Source organism: Scyliorhinus canicula, chromosome 13 (genome assembly GCF_902713615.1).
Source record: "Scyliorhinus canicula chromosome 13, sScyCan1.1, whole genome shotgun sequence".
Lineage (NCBI taxonomy): Eukaryota > Metazoa > Chordata > Chondrichthyes > Carcharhiniformes > Scyliorhinidae > Scyliorhinus > Scyliorhinus canicula.
Genome location: NC_052158.1, coordinates 47,649,921 through 47,673,225, shown reverse-complemented (window position 1 = coordinate 47,673,225; position 23,305 = coordinate 47,649,921). Strand labels below are relative to the sequence as shown.

The following is a 23,305-nucleotide window of genomic DNA, read 5'->3' as shown; positions in this document are numbered from 1 at the left end:
GCGGCGACCAGAACTGCACGCAATATTCCAAATGCGGCCGCACCAGAGTTTTGTACAAGTGCAACATGACCTCAGGGCTCCGAAACTCAATCCCTCTACCAATAAAAGCTAACACACCATGCACCTTCTTAACAACCCTCTCAACCTGGGTGGCAACTTTCAGGGCTCTATGGAAATAGACACCGAGATCTCTCTGCTCATCTACACTACCAAGAATTTACCATTAGCCCAGTACTCTGTCTTCCTGTTATTCCTTCCAAAATTAATCACCTCACACTTTTCTGCATTAAGCTCCATTTGCCACCTGTCAGCCCAGCTCTGCAGCTTATCTATGTCCCTCTGTAACTTGTTACATCCTTCTGCAGTGTCCACAACTCCACCGACTTTAGTGTCATCTGCAAATTTACTCACCCATCCTTCTACGCCCTCCTCCAGGTCATTTATAAAAATGACAAACAGCAGCGGCCCCAAAACACATCCTTGTGGTACACCACTAGTCTAGACTGGACATCAGTCTGAACATTTCCCATCAACCACCACCCTTTGTCTTCTTTCAGCTAGCAAATTTCTGATCCAAACTGCTAAATCACCCTGAATCCCATGCCTCTGTATTTTCTGCAATAGCCTACTGTGGGGAACCTTATCAAACGCATTACTGAAATCCATATACACCACATCAACTGCTTTAGCCTCATCCACCTGTTTGGTCACCTTCTCGAAGAACTCAATAAGGTTTGTGAGGCACGACCTACCCTTCACAAAACCATGTTGTCTATCTCTAATCAAATTATTCCTTTCCAGATGATTATACATCCTATTTCTTATAAACCTAGGATGTATAATCAGTAAGGTTAAAGTTCAACAAGTTTGTTTCAAACACTAGCTTTCAGAGCACTGCTCCTTCCTCAGGTGAGTGAAGAGGTATGTTCCAGAAACATATATATAGACAAAGTCAAAGATGCAAGACAATGAATGCGAGCATTTGCAGGTAATTAAGTCTTTACAGATCCAGAGACAGGGGTAACCCCAGGTTAAAGAGGTGTGAATTGTCTCAAGCTAGGACAGTTGGTAGGATTTCGCAAGCCCAGGCTGGATGGTGGGGGATGAATATAATGCGACATGAATCCCAGATACCGGTTGAGGCCGCACTCATGTGTGCGGAACTTGGCTATATGTTTCTGCTCGGCGATTCTGTGTTGTTGCGCGTCCTGAAAGCCGCCTTGGAGAATGCTTACCCAGAGATCAGAGGCTGAATGTCCTTGACTGCTGAAGTGTCCGCACTTCAAGTTCCGCACACATGAGAACGGCCTCAACCGGGACCTTGGATTCATGTCGCATCACATTCATCCCCCACCATCTGGCCTGGGCTTGCAAAATCCTACCAACTGTCCTGGCTTGAGACAATTCACACTTCTTTAACTTGGGGTTACCCCTACCTCTGGATCTGTAAAGACTTGATTACCTGCAAATGCTCGCATTCAAAGCATTGTCTTGTATCTTTCACTATATATCTATGTTTCTGGAACATACCTGTTCATTCACCTGAGGAAGGAGCAGTGCTCCGAAACAAACCTGTTGGACTTTAACCTGGTTTTGTAAGACTTCTTCCTGTGCTCACTCCAGTCCAATGCCGGCATCTCCACATCATGGCTACAAATGAAGAGTCACAGCAGTCCCATTGGCTGGACAAGACAGAAGAGTTGCAGGAGGAGGAGGATAGTGTGGTCGAGCGTGTCAAAGGCTGCAGAGAGATTACATAAGAACTGGGAATTGGTAATTCATCCTCTCGAACCTACTCCACCATTGAATACAGTCAAGGCTGATCTCATATTAGCCTCATTTCCAACGTCCTGCCTGTTTCCAATAACCCATTTCTCCTATACCAATTTTTGAGTCATGCATTTACCTCTTTAATCTTATTGACCCTGTGCCAATCTTCTCCCTCGGACTGATCTATTCCCTGTAAGAACACGATTCACAACGTCCTATGCTACTCTTGCTCATGTATTTGCTTTGTTCAGCCCTTGTTCCACACTGTAACCAATCACTGTTTGTCAAAATATTTTGTCGGTTATTCTTTTTGACTACTGCGTATGTTCCCTTGGCCCCAATAAAAATACTTTTCACTGTACTCAGTACACATGACAATTAATCAATCAATCAATTTGCTCACAGTTTCGGTAGTATTCTGGAGATGATTACCTTTGTGTTTCTCCTTTTTAATTTAGGCCCCATTTGATTGTATTCCGTCAGCAGAACCTCTTTCCTCGTTCTACCTATATTGTTACTACCTACATGGACCACGAGAGTTGGGTACTTCCCATCCCATTCCAGGGGCATGATTCAACTAAATGGGAACAAAGTCCCATAGCGAGTGCGTTTAGCTACCCGTTTCCAGATGCTCACAGCCGCGTGAAAGTGCCTATGCAGCGCCACTCGCGTTAAATAAGGGGCCTCAACGGGGAACACGTGGCCGAGACCACACACAGCCCCGTTTCCTGCACCGAGGAGCTCCGCTCGCCAGAACTCCTTGGTAGCGAGAGATCAGGGCACCATTTTTAAATGGCGTCCCGATCTTTGAGTCCCCTGATACAGCCATCCTCACACCCCCTAACACCCACACTGGCACCCAGCCCAAAGGAAATGCCATCATAGAACAGTACAGCACAGAACAGGCCCTTCGGCCCTCGATGTTGTGCCGAGCAATGATCACCCTACTCAAACCCACGTATCCACCCTATACCCGTAACCCAACAACCCTCCCCCCCTTAACCTTACTTTTTAGGACACTACGGGCAATTTAGCCTGGCCAATCCACCTAACCCGCACACCTTTGGACTGTGGGAGGAAACCGGAGCACCCGGAGGAAACCCACGCACACACGGGGAGGACGTGCAGACTCCGCACAGACAGTGACCCAGCCAGGAACTGAACCTGGGACCCTGGAGCTGTGAAGCATTTATGCTAACCACCATGCTACCCCATCCTGCCAGCTCGGAGTACCATTTGGACACTTTGAAAGTGCAAGGCTGGCAGTGCCCAGGTGGCACCACCAGTGCCATGCCCTGCTCAAAGGGCAAGCACCTGAAGGCCTCCAATCCCCTGGGAGACCCCCACGAGTGCAGTTCTATCTGGTCTCCATTTGTGGTGACCAGTACTAAACAGCACTCGCCTGAAGTGAAGGGGATTGATCCCAATATCTCGAGTACCTTGGGAATCTTCACATTAAAGTGAGACCAGCTGTTTGCTCTAATATGTAGATTTAGTAAACAATGAATCTGCCCACAATAGGCAGGATTTACATCTCAACGTCTCATAAGGTTATGTTAGATCTTGTGAGGCATTGTGAGCCGAGCAGATCCCGGGAGCTGTGTCTCCCTGCTTTTATCGCCATGCTGCACTGTGGCGAGCTGCTTTTCGAGTGCAGCGTGGATTACAGCCCAGGTTTTTCTGCAGCCTAGGTGAGATATCCTTAAAACAGAAAATGCTGGAATATCTTAGCAAATGCTGGACAATCTCAGCAGGTATGGCAGCATCTGAGGAGAGACAACCTTGCCACCAGTAGGCAACGCAGCCTTTGGGAATCTTGGTCCTGACTTAAAAGAACAGTGTCTATTCCCCTAACTATACTATGCTTGACCATGACTACATACTCTTTCCCCTTCTCCCCCTCCCCCCCCACCCCCATTTGAATGACTACCTGTACCATGATGCTTTGGTCAGTTTCCTCATCCTCCCTCCAATCCCACTCCCATCCACACAGGGAGCAAGAATCTCAAACCTGTTAGACAAGGATGCGAGCTGAGGCTCCTAAAACCTGAGACATCCTGGATCCCTCTACCTGTCTAACTCGTGGTCACATTCTCCTGTCCTTGACCACTGACCAAATTCAAGGTATTTAATCTTAGGGTTGTGACTGCCTCCTTAAACACAGAATCAAGGTCGTTCTCCCCTCCCTGATGCGTTGCGAAGCTCAGACTCCAGCTCCTTAACTCAGCTGAAGTTTCATGATCAATCAAAACTTGCTGTAGATGTATTCACTAGGAACCACAATGTGGTTCACCAGCTCCCACATATTGCAAATACACCTGGCCCTGTATCCCTGTTTTATTTAATCAGATTTTCAATTGGAATTTAATTTTACTACTGGTCTTTGGTTTTCTCTAAAAAAAATTCTACTTAGCCTTAAATCTTAAGACAAGTCATAAAAAGTAGAAGAGAGGAATATTCACCGACCAACCACTTACCTGTGATATCACACAGGCGTGTTCACACGATGATAGATGGAGGGGAACCAGTAGATATACAATACTTGGATTTGCAAAAAGTGTCTGATAAGGTACTGCACAAAAAGCTACTTTGAGCCCATGGTGTTGGGATTAGTACATTTGCATGGATAGTGGATTGGCTAACTGAAAAAAGACAGAGAGTTTGGAGAAGAGGAGTTTTATCAGGATGGCAACCTGTAACTCATAGAGTGCCACAGGGATTAGTGCTGGGGCCACAATTATTAACAATATATAGTTATGACTTGGACAAGGGAAGCGAATGCACTATCGGCAAGTTTGGGGAAGACAGAAAAATAGGTGAGAAGGCAAATGGTGAGGATGACACAAAGAGTCTACAGAGGGATATAGACAGGTTAGGTGGGTGAGCAAAACTTGGCAGATGGATTTTAATGTAAGAAAATGTGAAATTATGCACTTTGGTAGGAAGAATAAAGGAGCTGAATATTATTTAAATGCAGAAAACTGCAGCACAGAGGGATTTGGAGGTCCTCATGCATTAATCACAAAAGTCTAGAATGCAGGTTCATCAGGTAATTGGGAAAGAAAATGGAATGTTGACCTTTATTTCAAAGGAAATGGAGTCTAAAATAGCAAAGTCCGGCTAAAACTATACAAGGCAGCAGTTAGGCCGCACCTGGAATACGGTGAACAGTTTTAGTCCCCTTATCTAAGGAAAGGTATACTGGTATTGGAGGCAGTCCAGAGAAGGTTCACTAGGTTGATCCCAGGTATGGTGAGATTTTCTTATCAGGAGAGGTTGAGTAGATTTGATCTGTACTCATTGGAGTTTACAAAAACGAGACGTGACCTTATTGAAACATCTCAGACTCTCAGAAGGCTTGACAGAGTATATGCTGAGAGGATGCTTTCTCTTGTGGGTGACTCTGGGGCCTAAGGCCATAATCTCAGAGTAAAGGGTCATCCATTTAAGACCGAGGTGAGGAGGAATTTCTTCTCTCAGGGGATAGTAAATTTGTGGAATTCTTCACTGCAGAGAGCTGTAGAGGCTGGGTTGGTTAAGTATGTTCAAGGCTTGGACAGACAGATAAATAATCAGGAAGGGAATCCAGGGTTATGTGGTTAAGGCAGGAAAGTGGAGTTAAGGATTATCAAATCAGCCAGGATCTCATTAAATGGCTGAGCAGATGCGATGGGTCAAGATGTGGCCTACTTATGCTCCTACGTCTTATGGTATTATGTTGCAAAACTACTGTGGCTTATCTCCCATATCTTCATACTCACCAACAGCTCACCCCTCCCCAAAGAACCTATGTTTCTCCTATGATGTTCAGCTCTCGCTGTTGCTGACTGTCTGTCCCGATGTTGTCCTCTCGCACTCTCCTCTAGGTGCTCTCCCCACAGATGATTCCTGACCTGAAAATTTTCTGAATCTCTCTCACATTTCCAAAATACACAGTATTTTGCCCCATTGGATTCCAAGAGCTGGCTGTGTGCACTTTAGGGAAGTGGAGACTGGGCTGATTTGATGAAGCTTGGAAAATAAAACAGTTTGTCTTCATAACTTCATGTGAACAAATTATTTCAATTGGAGAGGTTAGGGAGGACAAAGGTCACATTTACAAGTTGTGCAAGGGCAGAGCTACAGATATATCAATCATTAAAAGTAACAAGGCAGCTCAACGAGGACATTTTATCCCTTTTCTAGCTATAAGCGAAATATAGGACAGAGTGAATCCTTTGTGGTTTGAGCACCAGGGCGGAAAGGAGGGCTTGGGGAGACTACCGTTCCGGTTAGCAAGAAGTAATTTTCGGTATATGGGGGCCAAGATAGCAAGGGAAACCCCAGAAGTTGAACTATACAAATCTGGTGGGGTAGATCAAGACGGGCCTGCAAAGATGGCTCGGTCTCCCATTATCCCGAGTGAGCCAAGTACAGTCAGTTAAGAAAAATATCTTGCCAAGTTTTTAATTTTTATTCCAGTGCCTCCCGGATTTCCTGCACTTGCTGTTTTTCAGAGAGATTGACCGGCTTGTGACTGGGTTTGCTTGGTGGGTAAGGGCCCGAGGATCAGGTGGATGGTGCTTCAGGTTGAGGGACAAGCAGTGGGCTTGGCCTTGCCGAAAGTTCAATATTGGCTGGCTAATGCTTTGTGGTGAATGTATTCACCATAATATAAGTTGTCTGTACAGTACTGTGGCCTATGGCCAGGGAATGATATTATCTCCATCCATGTATTGTACTGGAACCCTGGTGGGCTCCGCCTCTGGCTCTGCCCCCCCAGACGGTATATAGACCGGCCGCCTGGGGGCCGGCGCTCAGTTACAGCAGTCACAGGCAGGCAAGTTCTTGGATAATAAAGCCTATGTTCACTCGTTCGCATCATCTTGTAGTGATCTGATGGTACATCAATTTATTATCCAATGACACCACTATGGAAGCCGCTCTGAAGCCTGATAAACTGGAACTCGACGCATGAGCAGCAGAAGCTAAGGAAATCTCCCATTGGCTCCGCTGTTTTGAGGCCTACCTCGACTCCTTTGAAACGCCTCCCTCCGACGCCATCAAGCTGCTCATCCACGCCCAGGTGAGCCACCGAATCTCAGCTACGATTGAGATCGCAGCCACGTTTGAAGCAGCGGTCGCGATTCTAAAGAAACAGTTCGTGAAGCTCGTGAAAGAAGTGTTCGCGCGGCACCTCCTCACTATCCACCGTCAACGCGCCGGGGAATCACTGGACGAGTATCTAGAGAACCTGACCCTACTAGCCCGCAACTGCAACTACAGGGATGTGAAGTCCGATGAGCACATGTACCTGATGATCCGGGACACCTATGTGCCTGGGGTCCGGTCTAACTACATCCGGCAGCGACTGCTGGAAAACGGGGCCACTGATCTACAGGACATGGTAAAACTAGCCACGTCATTTGGGTGGCCTACTAGAGCCTCAGTGCGTTCCGGGCGGACCCAGCAAACCCCTCATGGGCACCACAGACACGGCCTTCACCAGACCCGACTACGTCCCAGGCCTGTGCCGCACGGCTGCTTGTGCAGCCCGGGGGACCGTCTTGCTACTTAAGCGGGCAGAGCCAACACTCCGGGCAGCGTTGCTCAGCCCGCAGCGCGACATCCTCTGGCCCGATCCAAAGCCCCGAAGTCAAAAGTTTAACAGGCCCGATCCACAGACTCAGGCTGCAGACCCCACAATGTGGCTGCGTGCCTGCCGGCACCGCCCCTTCAGGCACCGCCCCTTCAGATGCGTCATCCGCCTCTCGCAGCTCATGGGGGCTTCCATCTTTAACTCAGCCCGACTCGTGCAATCCGTGGGGGCAGCCATATTGGCCGCCATCTTCAGCACCAACCGACCCGTGCGACTGATGGGGGCGGACATCTTGCGACCCCGATACCTCCGACCAAGCTGACTACCCGCAGCTCGGCTCAGTCATCCTCGACCAGTCACGGCCAAAGTATCTGAAGAATTCGATGATGGCCATCCGGGTCAATGGGCACGAGACCCCCTGTCTTTTCGACTCCAGGAGCACAGAGAGCTTCGTCCACCCTGACACGGTAAGGCTCCCTCCACATCTACCCCGCGTCCCAGAAAATCTCCCTTGCCTCCGGATCCCATTCGGTACAGATCCGGGAGTACTGTGTTGCGAACCTCGCAATACAGGGCGCTGAGTATGCTCATTTTAAACTGTATGTCCTCCCTCACCTCTGCGCCCCTCTACTGCTTGGACCCGACTTCCAATGCAGTCAACAAAGGCATGACCCTAAAATTCAGCAGACCCCCTACCCCCCTCATTGTATGTAGCCTCCCGACTGAAGGTCACCCCCCCTTACCTCTTTGCGAATCTCATCCCCGACTGTAAGCCCGTCGTCTTCAGGAGCTGGTGGTACAGTGCACAAGGCATGGCTTTTATCAAGTCGGAGGTCCAGCGACTCTTGACGGAGGGGGTCATCGAGGCCAGTAACAGCCCATGGAGAGCACAAGTGGCGGTTGTCAGGACCAGGGAAAAGAATCGGATGGTTGTGGACTACAGCCAGACTATTAACCGGTTCACACAACTTGATGCGTACCCCTTCCCCCGCATAGCGGAGATGGTCAACCAGATCGCACAGTACAGGGTGTCTCCACGGTAGATATGAAGTCTGCCTACCACCAGCTCATCCCCACACCCCCACTACTGGCCTTCAAACAACCGAGCAACCTCAAACAAACCATTGTTTGCAGCAAATTACCCAGCCTTCAGAACAGCGACCACAACACCACACAACCCTGCCAGGGCAATCTCTGCAAGACATGCCAGATCATCGACTTGGATACCACCATTCTCCGGGTAAGCGTTCTCCAAGGCGGTCTTCTGGACACGCGACAATGCAGAATTGCCGAGCAAAAACTTATAGCTAAGTTCCGCACGCATGAGTGCGGCCTCAACAGGGATCTTGGATTCATGTCGCATTACATCCACCCCCCACCATCTGGCCTGGACTTGCAAAATCCCTCCAACTGTTCTGGCTTGAGACAATTCACACCTCTTTAACCTGTGATTATCCCTCTCCCTGGATCTGTAATGATTTGATCACCTGCAAATGCTTGCATTCCAAGCATTGTCCAGCATCTCTGACTTTGTCTATATAAATGTTTCTGGAACATACCTCGCCATTCACCTGAGGAAGGAGCTGCGCTCCGACAGCTCGTGTTTGAAAGAAACCTGTTGGACTTTAACCTGGTGTTGTAAGACTTCTTACTGTATTGATATTAAAGCCATGAATGTCTGTCTTTATAAGTCAATAAAATAACTGCAGTTGGCCATCTGAGTTAATTCTGTCGTGTTAAGCACGTTGAGATAACACGGGCTGCAACTGGATGCAACTAAAACTCAAGTAGACTTCAGACCTCTAGTTTAGTACAACTTGATTTATTGAACCTGTCACACAGTAGCACAGTTCTCTGTGAGTTGGACACTCTGCTAACCTAGCTGTGATTTCTCTATCTATGCTGAACCAGTCTAGCTCTTTGCCACGTGCTGTGGTGCATAACGTGATTATATACACTGGACTCACTCTGTAGGTGGCCTGAGTGGAAAAAGGCAGAGTGTGAGTGCCTCATGCTTTTTGTAGTGGAAGCCACCTCCCAAGTGTTCTACCTGCTGATTGGTTATGTCCTGTTCCCTGTGCTCATTAGCTGCCTGTCTGTATCTCATTAAGTGCCTATCATGACAAATTCTTCTAACTGTTACAATGTCAGCATTTAGCCGGTCTTTAATGAAGGAACTGGTCATGACAAAATTCTTGCTTTCTCATTAATTAAAAAAAAAACCTTATCACCCCGCAAAAAAAGCTTCCCAAGCTGCAGGCTCCTGTTACTGCAGAAATATTTGGATTGTCTGTGAGAGACGTCAATCAGAGAACCCACCCATTCTGCCCATTCTCTCCTCTTCCTCTACCACAGCTGCTTCACTTCCTGTAGGGACTCAAAACCAAGTCAGGAGATGGTGAGTGAAGGAGCAGAATTTACAATCATTACATTGCACAATATCCACACTAATGTTCAGGCAGTCTGACTATCCTGTGGGCAATCAGCTGTGGAAATGCCCCTTATGCTGTGTGAGAAGATCCAGCTCACAGACCTGTTTACTCGGTGCTTTGTGCTGAGCTGTTTGATTGGCTGTGTGTTGGATATTGAGGGTGTTTATTGGAAGCATTTCCCTTCTGAGTTTTGTTGATGGGTCATTACTGAATATGAGAAGGTGAGGTGTAATTATCGGGAGGGGCAGAGACACATTTATTCAAATGTCTGCCTTTCCCAGAAGTCTGGGCTTGGATTTGATAGTTTGAATTTGGGATGTGTAGTCTGAGTGAGTGCATTGTATCTAATTTTCTGGATAAACCTTTCAATCAGCTACACTGAAGCAATATTTTCCTCCGTTTCCTGCCCAGTGTGTTTTCTTCAAATAATTTTGGAAACCCAGGGAAGAAATTTCAAATCTCCATTGAATTAACATTTCTCCTGTTAACACCATAGTAAACGGATTGCCTGTTTACATTCCCCCAGACTGTTTTTTCCATTGCTCACACAGTGCCTGGAAAGATGGGGTCTGGGTGGAGGAAAGAATGTAGCCACGTTGCCTGCTCCTGGTCACTATCCAGTGTCCCTACTGGAAAGGCAGGGTGTGTGACAGTCAAGTGAGGAAACAAAAGGACTTGTATCTGATCCCCACACAGGGGAATAGCAGACTGGAACACACTGTGGAACAGTCTCTAACTGAGAAGTTAAGACCTTGGGGCTGGTTTAGCTCACTGAGCTAAATCGCTGGCTTTTAAAGCAGACCAAGGCAGGCCAGCAGCACGGTTCGATTCCCGTACCAGCCTCCCCGGACAGGCGGCAGAATGTGGTGACTAGGCTTTTCACAGTAACTTCATTGAAGCCTACTCGTGACAATAAGCGATTTTCATTTCATTTCATTTCAACAAAGGAGGAGAGGGAGTTGGAGGAAATCATGTTCCCTTTTCCTGTTTTGCAGGATTGCACCGTACTACACTAGAGAATTCAGAGGATAGACACCGCAGATAGATCCTGACCATCACCGAAGGAATAACCGCAAAGCTGTATGAAGACATCCAGTCCCTTCAGATTGCTCAACACAGAAGGTTGGGCAGTTAATCTATTAGCTGGAAATCAGTTGGTTCAGGGGAGCTTTGACATTCAACTGGTCATTGGTGCCGGACCTTCCATCAGATAATTTGGCTGTGGATGACCAGTCAGGTTGAGGCTGGGAAGAAGTGTGAATGGGCTCTTGTGTGGTGAGAGCTTCAATTATTCATTGAGCCTCATGACCCACTGACTCATTTCTACAGGTGAAAGGCTATTCAAGTGTGGAGGGCTCCACAGGCTCATAGGATCTTATAACACACCGGCTGCATCTGTTCTAGCACCTGAAACACAAGGACAGCCAGATGGCAGAGAAACCTTACACGTGTGAGGTTTGTGACCGAGCTTTCACACAGAAATCAGTGCTTGTGAATCACCGGCGTATTCACACTGGGGAGAAGCCATTCACATGCAAAGTGTGCCACAAATCATTCTCGCAGTTATCAACACTCCGAGACCACCACCGCACTCATACCGGGGAGAAACCATTTACATGCGATGTGTGTGACAAATCATTCTCGAAAGCCTGGAACCTTCGCCAGCACCAACACATTCACAATGTGAAGAAACCATTTATATGCGAGGTGTGTGACAAATCATTCTCAAAAGCTTGGAACCTTGCCAAGCACCAACAAATTCATAATGGGCAGAAACGATTCAAGTGTGAAGTGTGCAACAAATCATTTTCACAGTCATCATCTCTCCTCGTGCACCAACGCTGTCACACAGGAGAGAAACCATTCAAATGCGAGATGTGTGACAAATCATTCTCACAGTTACCGAACCTCCGTACGCATCAACGTAGCCACACAGGGGAGAAGCCATTCATGTGCGAAGTCTGCAACAAATCCTTCTCAAATTCTTGTCACCTTCGCACACATCAACGCATTCACAGAGGTGAGAAGCCATTTGGGTGTAAGGTGTGTGGCAAATCATTCCCACGGTCATCGACTCTACTTGACCACCAACGCACCCACACAGGGGAGAAACCATTCACATGCGGGTTGTGCAACAAATCATTTTCACGGCGAACGCCCCTCCTCATACACCAATACATTCACACTGGGGAGAAACCTTACACCTGCGAAGTGTGCAACAAGTCATTCTCGGATCCATCGAATCTCCACGTACATCGACGCAGTCACACAGGGGAAAAGCCATTCATGTGCAAATTGTGCAACAAATCCTTCTCAAATTCTTCTAACCTCCGTGCACACCAACGTATTCACACAGGGGAAAAGCCATTCACATGTGAAGTGTGCGACAAATCCTTCTCATATTCTGCTCACCTCCGCGTACATCAATGTATTCACATAGAGTAGAAGCCATTGACGCCAGCAAATCCTTCTCAAATTCTTCTAACCTCCCCATACACTATCACATTCACACAGGGGAGACTCCATTCGAATGTTAGGTTTGTGAGAAAGCTTTCACTCCTCCAATCCCCTGATGCACCAACACATTCATACAGGGGAGGAATCATCACGTATTAGGTGTCTGTCAAATCAATCTCAATTACTGAACCTCTGTTCATATCAAGGCATTCAGACAGGGGTAGAACTGGGTATGAGTTGTGAGGCCAAATTTCAACACATTTAAGGAGCCTCCCCCACTATATAGCAATCTACACAGAGGAAAAACCCTTCAAACATGAGGTTTGCGATAAAACCATGTGATGTCCATGAGACTCCTGAGAGACCAGAGGAGAAACCACACGGGAGAAACCATTCAGATGAGAGGTGTGTGACCAAACCATCACACAGTCATCAAACTTTCGCAAACACCAAGACATTCAATATGTGTGCAACAAATCCTTACGGTCATTGTACCTCCTGCTGCATCAGATTTTCCACCCAGGGGAGCAACTCTTAAAATGTAATGTTTATGATGAAGTTTCTGTGACATCTTGGACCATCCTGCGACACCAGAGGATTTACACAGCAGAAAAACCCTTCAGGTGTTCACAATAAGGATTTCACCCATTCACCTGATCTCTTGAAGGACAAGAGGATGCACAATGGTGAGAAGCTATTCAGGTGTGAGGTGTGTAATGAGGCTCTCACACCAGTCAGTTTATCCATCCTTCTACTCACACGGGATAATCCCGATCCGTGTGCATTCCATAATAAAGCCATCACAGTTGTCAGATCCATTATAACACATGAGATAGGGTCAAAACTGAATCCACTAATTTTCTCCTCCAGGTCTGACTCAGTGAATTTAGAACGATGAAGGGAATTTCTGAATGTTTTGTTCAACCACTTTTTAACATAGAACAGTACAGCACAGAACAGGCCCTTCGGCCCTCGATGTTGTGCCGAGCCATGATCACCCTACTCAAACCCACATATCCACCCTATACCCGTAACCCAACAACCCCCCCCCCCCCTAACCTTACTTTATAGGACACTACGGGCAATTTAGCATGGCCAATCCACCTAACCTGCACATCTTTGGACTGTGGGAGGAAACCGGAGCACCCGGAGGAAACCCACGCACACAGGGGGAGGACGTGCAGACTCCACACAGACTGTGACCCAGCCCGGAATCGAACCTGGGACCCTGGAGCGGTGAAGCATTTATGCTAACCACCATGCTACCATGCTGCCCTATGTTTTTTTTTGTTTTTTTAAAACCAAAAACATTTTTTAAATGTTTTTTTTAAACCAAAGGGGTTCATTTTTATTGTGTTAAAGCCCACCCAGTTAAAGCTAGCAAGGAGAACCCATGCTTCCCTAACATTTGGGACTCACATTCACAAAGCTCCAAAGTTTAACCAGTTATTCTGGAGGTAGTTATGTTTTCAGCCAAATTAAAAGTTAATACCGGAAGGCAAAAAGAAAGTTTACAGTTTGAGTTATTTGCTGGTCAAAATTCCAGAGGCTAGCTTCAAGTCCATGTAACTTCACTTGCTGCAGGCAATTTCATTTCTTTCATAGATTATCATAGAATTTACAGTACAGAAGGAGGCCATTCGGCCCATTGAGTCTGCACCGGCTCTTGGAAAGAGCACCCTACCCAAGGTCAACACCTCCACCCTATCTCATAACCCAGTAACCCCACCCAACACTAAGGGCAAGTTTGTACACTAAGGGCAATTTATCATGGCCAATCCACCTAACCTGCACATCTTTGGACTGTGGGAGGAAACCGGAGCACCCGGAGGAAACCCACGCACACACGGGGAGGATGTGCAGACTCCGCACAGACAGTGACCCAAGTAGGAATCGAACCTGGGACCCTGGAGCTGTGAAGCAATTGTGCTATCCACAATGCTACCGTGCTGCCCACCTTTTCTTAATCTGTAATCCGTTTTTCCCAGAAATTAAGGTGTTTTCCCTGAAACCCTTTGATAGAAGCTGAACTTTTAGGCTGTACAGGTAGGGCTTTAATTTGAGAGAGTGAGATGGGACTTTATTGCTTCATTGGCAGTATCTACAGACCACTACTGTCTCTGAGTTTAGTAGCTGTTTGAAAGAGACTAAAAATGGTTACTTGTCACATGTCCTTCGGTTCCATTTAAGAAAAGGTTTCTATCCTGAGAGTGCAGAGTTTTTGTTGATCTGGCAATGGATGGCGACACCAGTTGTAATCAGATATGCTCAAATCTTCATTCCTTTGGATTTGAGAAGCAGGGTGATCAACTAGGTGGGAAAAGAATAAAGATAATTTTTGGGGACAAGTGTAGGAGTTTGATTATGAGGGAGTGACTGAAACAGATTGATGGCTATAGAAGCAATGTGGTGACTGCAGGGTCAGAGAGCAGAGAGTTCGGAATTAGATATTAATGTGTGCTAATTAAGTGAGCCAGCTCTCAGGAGTTGGTGTAATGAATGTATGAAATTGTTATATTTTATATTTTTTGCTGTAATGTTATTAAAACCTACTAAAGAAATACTGAAGAAATGAAACAGCTGGAAATAGAAGTGAAAGACAAATAGAGGCAATGGTGAAGCAAAGATTAAAGCAGGGACAGAGAAGGAGAAATCAAAGTCACCCGTACCAGCCTCCCCGACAGGCGCCGGAATGTGGCGACTAGGGGCTTTTCACAGTAACTTCATTGAAGCCTACTCGTGACAATAAGTGATTTTCATTTCAGAAGGAAAAAGAGAGAACAGAGAGTGCCAATCGCAGAAACAAAGGAAAAAGAGAGACAATAGCAAGAGTAGAGGGAAAAGAAGGATAAAGGGAGAGAAGCAATGGCAAGAGAAAAGAGTAGAGAACATTTCCAAGAGGGAGGTGGAAAGACACAGAGCACGTAAGTTGAAGTTGAAAGAAAATGCTGTTGAGATTTTAGAGGGAGGAGTAAGCCCTCCTGGTCCTAGTGGGGATATGTTTTGTTGCTCGTTCTGGTGAGTGTGCTTTACACTCAATTGGCTCTGTTTTATTCCTTAGCTCTAGAGTCGCCAGGTATCTTTATGATACCGTCACAAGGTTCAAGTTCAAGTTTAGATCAATGACTCAATACACCAGTTAATAAGGTTCAATCAAACACATTTATTATTACACAGTAAATCGATACTCATGCAACTAATACTAACGGACTAAACTATTCCTACCACTATAAGCCAATACTTATCTTCGATAAGGGAACACACTGGATCAGGGAACAATGGCCTCTTGTTCTGTCCTGAGACTGCAGGCTTCCCAGTTGGTACGGACTAAGGGGTCAGGAGTGTCTATTATCGTAGCGTGCGTTGTATGACACTTACTTGGTGGTGCAGCAATTGGCCAGGCCTCTCCTTCTCACGGTCACGTTCTTCGAGAGCTGCTAAGGTGTTCTGCTGGGAGGGTCGGCTAAGAGAGAGAGCTGAACTTGGGATCTGTCCTGTTTCGGTCACAGGGGCTTCGCGCCCATCTGGGCGGACCCTATACCTGCTTGCAATCGATTGGACCTCATACCAATCGATTGGTTTGAATTCCCCAATACTGGGACTGTTTCCCAATCGCTGGGCGGTTCTTGGGGCTGTTTGTAACTTATTGTCCGGGACTCCTGCTGGCGCCTGAGAGTCTGGCTTGACCTATGTTATTCGCGATTGTGTACATTGTGCCCGGGAATCACCGGGAATCGCTCATTTAGTATGCAAACTTGTTAGTTTCAATGCTGTCTGGTTTCTTCGCAGGCAGAATACACAGAGAGATTCTGAAGCCTGCTTGTCTTTCTGACAATGTTTAAAAATGTTCAAGCACGGCCAATGTTTAACGGGAAAGGCGTGAAAGCATTTTTTATATCACTTGAGAATGTAGCTAAACAATTGAATTAGCTGAAAACCATGTGAGTATTGTTGGTTCAATTAAAATTAATAGATAGAGCGAGTGAAGGTTTTGAATCACGATCTGAGGAGGTATCTAGTGATTATAATGACGTAAGAAAAGCTATTTTAATTGTATATGAATTAATGCCAGAAGTCTATAGACAGAAGTTTAGAAATTTAAGGAAAAAACCAGGTCAAACATACATAAAATTTGAAAGGATCAAACAAAATATTTTGATAGCTGGTTATGAACATTAAAAATAGACCAAATATATGAAGCTTTGAGGGAAATTATTATTCTGGAGGAATTTAAAGATTTCTGCAGTAGTGAGGACTCATGAAAGAGCAAAGGGTTAAAACTGCCCGACTGGCAGGAGGAATGGCAGATGATTTTGAATTATTTAATGAATCCATATTTGGTTTTGACATCATTTTCAGTCTGTGAAGGATAAATGAAAAATCCACAGGTTGTCAAGGCAAAGGAGATATAGTTGGAGATATTAAAGAGTTTTTGCCTAAAGTTAGGGTAGCGAGTGGAAGAAAGATAAGAAAATGTAATTATTTTCATTGTAGTAAAGTTGGACACTCAAAGTCACAGACTTTGTTGGAGACTTAAGAAATGTACTGGGAAAACAGACTCTTTAAACCAGGATAAGCCAGTGGTGTTTATTAAAGTGGCAAAATAAACCAAGATTGCAGCTGAAGAGATGCAAACATGTGTACAGCCTGTTCAGAGGTTGGTATAAAGATTTAATTTGTGAGGGCACGTTTACTCATGTGCAAGGTAGAGTAGGTCAGGATGTTAAAATCGTAAGGGGTGCAGGAGCAAGTCAATCTTTAATGGGGAAAGATAGGAAGATATGTAATTCAGAAGGAGTATTGCCAGAAAAGGTGGTCATATGTGGGATTAATGGTAAAGTGAGTAATATTCCATTATTATTATCAACAGAGAAATTACCTTTTTCGGGTTAAAGTGGCATGAGAGCTGTATGTTCTGTTAAAGTGTTTAATGAAAACTAGTGTGTTAAAGTTAACAAACTGCATGTAATCTGTTAGTGGTGGAGCTGAATTAATAATTTAAATATTGTTTTATTTCATTGGAATAAAGTTTGTTTATAAAATAATCAACACTATTTTATATATTACCACTCCTGGAACGAATCAATCTTTCTACACCCCATTAAAACTTTAAAACATTATGGCATCTGGTCCAGTCTCTTAGCCACTATTGTGGGCTGACCAGCCGTCTAGTACAGGTTGAAAAGCTGATGGAAAGTCAAACAACAGGTGTTTCAAGAAGCATATCCTGGAATCAGATTTTATAATATTTTAAAAATATATAAATTTAGAGTACCCAATTCATTTTTTTCCAATTATTGGGCAATTTTGCGCAGCCAATTCACCTATCCATCGTTTTGCATTGTGGGAGTGAGACCCACGCAGACATGGGGAGAATTTGCAAACTCCACGCAGACAGGGACCCGGGACCTAGCTAGAACTCGGTCCTCGGTGTCATGAGGACCAGCGTGCTGCCCCTCAAACGACATTACCTGTGGTTGACAGAAAGGCGGTTTATGGGTAGCACATGAGGTTCCAGTTGAGAGACATTTCGGAGTAAGAAGAACTCAGCAAGAGTACAAAAACATTTTTATTGGCCTAGACTGCATAAGAATGTAGCTGAATTTTGTCATTCGAGTCAGGTGGCAGGGAAACCTTAACCGACAATCAAACCAGCACCCTGAATACCCATTCCAGCATTTGAAAAACCTTTTACTTAGGGTCCTGATTGATTGTTTGAAACCCCTTCCTCAGACGAAAGATGGGAATCAGTATTTGTTGATGTTAATAGATGTATCCACTAGATTTATGGAGGCCATTCCATTGCAAGATATTACAGTTAAATGGCAGAACCCTTAAGAGTATTGACAGACTGAGGGATCTGGGGTACAGGTCCACAGCTCATTGAAAGTGGCAACTCACGTGGAGAAGAAGGCATATGGCATGCTTGCTTCATCATCGGGGGCATTGCATATAAAAATTGACAAGTCATGGTGCAGCTGTAGTGAACTGTAGTGAGGCCACACTTGGAATATAGTGTTCAATTCTGGTCACCACATGACCAGAAGGATATGGAGACTTTGGAGAGGGTACAGAAGAGGTTTACCAGGATGTTGCCTGGTATGGTGGGTATTAACTATGGGGAGAGGTTGTATAAACTCAATTTGTTCTCTCTGGAACAACGGAAGTTGAGTTGCGACCTGAAAGAAGTCGACAACATTATGAGGGGCATGGATAGAGTGGATAGTCAGAAGGTTTTTCCTCAGGTGGAAGAGTCAATTACTAGAGGATATAGATTTAAGGTGTGAGAGGCAAAGTTTAGAGGAGGTGTGCAAGGGAGATGTTTTAAACAGGGTAGTGGGTGCCAGGAACCTGCTGCCGGAGAGGTGGTGGAATCAGGTATGATAGTGACATTTAAGGGGCGTCTTGACAAATACATGAATAGGATGGGATATCTCACTTCCAGTGACAGGGGTGTGCTGAGCTCTCAGGTGGCTCTCCTCCAAAACAAAGCAAAATAGGCATTTTTGGTCGAATTTAGCCTGGAAAATCAAATTCATTCACCCCCTCACCCACAAAGACAACAGAGAGGAAAAGAATGCCAGGAAGCAGTAACTCAAGAGGCTGCAGGGAATCCAGAAACTGCAGAGCAGCAAGCAAGCGGGTATAGGGACCCATGAGGCAAGGGGTCTCAGGCCACCCCCGAGAGTGGGAGACCGTCGACCTGGACTGTGGGCCGCTCCCACTCCACCACCACCTGGAGATGATTCAAAGACATTCCTAATTAAGGAACTGACCATGATCAAGGACGAGAGAAAGGCGGAGATCCATACACCGGTCAAAGTGGCAGTGGTACTGGATGGGATGGGAAGAAGGCTCGAAGCCCAAGGGAAACGATTTGAGAACTCAAGGCATTGAACATAAGAACTAGGAGCAGGAGTAGGCCATCTGGCCCCTCGAGCCTGCTTGAAGGTGCAGAGCGACTGCATTTTCGCCCTGTAGGCCAAGATAAGGAGGTTGGTGGTGACCCGGAGAGTCTGAAAGGGACCAAAAGAACTGATCCAGATATGTAAGCAGATTCTGGATTGATGTAGAAATAATAATGTTGTTGTAGTGGGAGACTTTAATTTTCCTCGTATTGACTGGAAATCCCTTAGGGCTAGGGATCTGGATGGTTTAGGAATTTGTTTAGTTTGCTCAAGAAGGATTTTTGGAACAATATGTTGATAGTCCGATTGGAGAGGTGCTATATTGGACTTAGTACTAAGGAACGAGCCTGGCCAGGTTATCAAAGTTACAGTGGGAGAACATGTGGCGAACAGTGACAATTCCGTAAGCTTGCGATACTCATGGAAAAGGATGGGTGTTGTCCTAGGGTTAAGGTGCTAAATTGGGGGAAGGCTAACTGCAATCAGATTAGACAAGATTTGGAGGCTGTTGTTTGGGAGAGGCTGTTTGAGAGTAAATCCACGTTTGGCATGTGGAAGTCTTTTACGGAGCTGTCGATGGGAGTACAGGAAGGCATGTGCCGATAAAAATAAAGGATAGGAAAGGCAGGATTCAGGAACCACGGATGACCAGGGAAATTGAGAATCTTGTCAAAAAGAAAAAAGATTCATATGTGAGGTACAGATAAAGCACTTGAGAAATACGAGGAAAGTAGAAAAGAGCTCAAGCAGGGAGTTAGGAGGGCAAAAAGGGTCACAAAATATCCTTGGCAGACAGTATTAAGGCATTTCATACGTATATTAGGAACAAGAGGGTAACTAGAAAAGAGTTAGTCCACAAGGACAAAGGAGGGAAATTATGTGTAGAACCAGAGGAAATAGGTGTGATCCTTAATCAGTATTTTCCATCAGTATTCACAAAGAAGACGGACGTGTCAATTGGTGGTGTCTCAGAGGGTGTGTAAACACTTTAGAACAGGTTGTTATTACAAGGGAGGAAGCGTTAGGTGTGTTAAGCATTAAGGTAGACAAATCCTCAGGGTCAGATGGCATCTCTCCCAGATTACTGAAGGAGACACGGGGTGAAATCGCTGGGCCTCTGACAGTAATCTTTTGTGTCCTCATTGACCACAGGTGAGATCCCAGAGGATTGGAGGAGAGCCAAAGTTGTACAGTTATTTAAGAAGGGTTGCAAGGATAGGCCACTGAGCTTGACGTCAGTGATAGTGAAATTGTTGGAAAATATTCTCAGAGATAGGATCTATGCACATTTGGAAGTGAATGGTCTTATTAGCGATAGACAGCACAGTTTTGTATGAGGGAGGTCATGTCTCACTAATTTGTTTGAATTTTTTGAGGTGACAAAAATGATTGTCGAGGGAAAGGCTGTGGATGTTGTCTACATGGATTTTAGTAAAGCATTTGATAAAGTTCCTCATGCCAGGCTGGTGCAAAACATTAAATCACACGAGGTCAGGGGTGAACTAGCTGGATGGATCAAGAACTGGCTTGGCCATTGAAGACAGAGGGGAGCGATGGAAGGGTGTTTTTCCAAATAGAGATCTGTAACTAGTGGTGTTCCACAGGGATCAGTACTGGAACCTCTGCTCTTCGTAATATATATAAATGACTTGGAAGAAAACGTAGCAGGTCTGATTAGCAAGTTTGCGGATGATACTAAGATTGCAGGAGTTGCAGGTAGTGATGAAGATTGTCAGAATACAACAGGATATAGATAGGCTGCAAAACTGGGCAGAAAAATGGCAGATGGAATTTAAGAAGGATAAATGCAAGGTGATGCATTTTGGTAGATTCAATTCAGGTGGGAGCTATAAAATAAATGGCAGAACCATCAGGAGCATAGAGACACAGAGAGATCTGGGCGTGCAGGTCCACAGATCCTTAAAAGTGGCAGCACAGGTGGAAATGGTGGTAAATAAAGCATATGGCATACTTGCCTTCATAGGACGGGGTATTGAGTATAAAAGCTCGCAAATTATGTTACAGTTATATAAAACGTTGGTTCGGCCACATTTGGAATACTGAGTCCAATTCTGTTCACCTCACTAGCAGAAGGAAGTGGAGATTTTGGAGAGAGTCCAGAAAAGATTTACCAGGACATTGCCTGGTATGGTGGGTATTAGCTATGAGGAGAGATGGAATGAACTGGGATTGTTCTCCCTAGAGAGATGGAGGCTGAGGGGTTCCTGATAGAAGTTTATAAAATTATTAGGGGTATAGATAGGTGAACAGTTGGAGGCTTTTTCCCAGGGCGGAAATAACAATTACAAGTTCTAGGTGAGGGGGAAAGGTTCTGTTGAGAAGTGCGGGGCAAATTTTTTACACAAAAGGTGGTGGTGGCCTGGAATGCACTGCCAAGTGAGGTGGTTGAGGCAGATACGATAGCGACCTTTAAGAGATACCTGGATAGGCACATGACAGACGGGGTATAGAAGGTTTCAGGCCTTCTACGGTCTAGATAGGACACATGATCGGCGCAGTCTTGGAGGGCCGAAGGGCCTGTTCCTGCGCTGTATTGTTCTTTGTTCTTCCATCGAGCAGGAGGTACAAAAGTCTGCGATCACGCACAAACAGGTTCAAAAACAGCTTCTTCCCCGATGTTACCAGACTTCTGAATGATCCTTTAATGGATTGAACTGATCTCTTCACCCATCTTCTCAAGACTGTACGCTCACCCGATGCCTATGTCTACGTGCTTACATTGTGCATTTATGCATGTCCTATGTTTTTTCATGTATGGAATGATCTTTCTGGACCGTACGCAGAACAATACACTTCACTGTACCTTGGTACATGTGGCAATAAATCAAATTCAGCTGCAGAATCTCTATCACATTTCCAGCATTCGCAGTATTTTGCCCCATTGGATTCCAAGAGCTGGCTGTGTGCACTTTAGGGAATTGGAGACTTTGGGCTGATTTGATGGAGCTTTTGAAAATAACAACAGTTTGTCTTCATGTGAATAAATTATTTCAATTGGAGAGGTTCGGGAGGACCAAAGGTCATATTTACAAGTTTCGCAAGGGCAGAACTACAGATTGATTCATCAAACAATAACATGTTTGGAGGAATTAAATTGAAAAGCAGAGAAGTGATGTTGAAATTGTCTGGAACCTTGTTTAGACCTCACTTGGAGAGCTGTGCACAGTTCAGATCAACATATTGAAAAAGAACTGGAGAAACTGTGAGGAAACATTGATAAGGATGATACTGTATTGATAGATTGCAACTGTCAAGAAAGACTCAATAGGCTGACACTCTTTTTCCTAGAAAAGAGAAGGGTGAGGGAGGGATATCATAGAAATATTTAAAACAATGAATTATAAAATTAAGAGTCTGGGGGTGAATGGAGAAACAATGTTTCCACTTCTGCAGGAGAATCCGAAACTAGGGTCCAAAAATATAAGATGGTCAATAATAAATCGAATGAGGAATTCCGGAAAAGTGTCTTTCAAACAAAACAAAGAAAAGTACAGCACAGGAACCGGCCCTTCGACCCTCCAAGCCTGCGCCGAACATGCTGCCCATCTAAACTAAAATCTTCTACACTTCTGGGGTCCGTATCCCTCTATTTCCATCCTATCCATGTATTTGTCAAGATGCCCCTTTAACGTCACTATCATCCCTGCTTCCACCATCTTCTGTGGTAGCGAGTTCCAGGCACCCACTACCCTCTGTGTAAAAAAACTTGCCTCGTACATCTCCTCTAAACCTTGCCCCTCGCACCATAAACCTATGCCCCCCAGTAATTTATCCCTCTACCCTGGGAAAAAGTCTCTATCCACCCTGTCTATGCCCTTCATAATTTTGTAGACCTCTATCAGGTTGACCCTCAACCTCAGTCATTCCAGTGAGAAGAAGCTGAGTTTATTCAACCTCTCCTCATAGCTAATGCCCTCCATACCAGGCAACATCCTGGTAAATCTCTTCGGCACCCTCTCTAAAGCCTCCATACCCTTTTGGTAGTGTGGTGACCAGAATTAAACACTATACTCCCAAGTGTGGTCTAACTAAGGTTCTATACAGCTGCAACATGGTTTGCTAATTTTTATACTCAATGCCCTGGCAAATGAAGGTAAGCCTGCCGTATACCATCTTGACTACCTTCTCCACCTGTGTTG

General features: G+C 45.3%; 1 protein-coding gene across 1 annotated transcript; it reads left to right on the top strand.

Annotated features, from left to right (window-relative positions):
• The first annotated feature begins 9,612 nt into the window (after positions 1 to 9,612).
• LOC119976686 (zinc finger protein 271-like) lies at positions 9,613 to 13,167 on the top strand. The gene is made up of 2 exons (XM_038817386.1): positions 9,613 to 9,746; positions 10,776 to 13,167. Exon 2 carries the CDS (start codon positions 11,209 to 11,211, stop codon positions 12,223 to 12,225), a length of 1,017 nt encoding a protein of 338 aa, XP_038673314.1. The 5' UTR covers positions 9,613 to 9,746; positions 10,776 to 11,208; the 3' UTR covers positions 12,226 to 13,167.
• Positions 13,168 to 23,305: the final 10,138 nt, after the last annotated feature.

Bases quoted from the DNA above. Each gene is read 5' to 3' on its own strand.
- LOC119976686 (XM_038817386.1), top strand. From the start codon at position 11,209: ATGGCAGAGAAACCTTACACGTGTGAGGTTTGTGACCGAGCTTTCACA.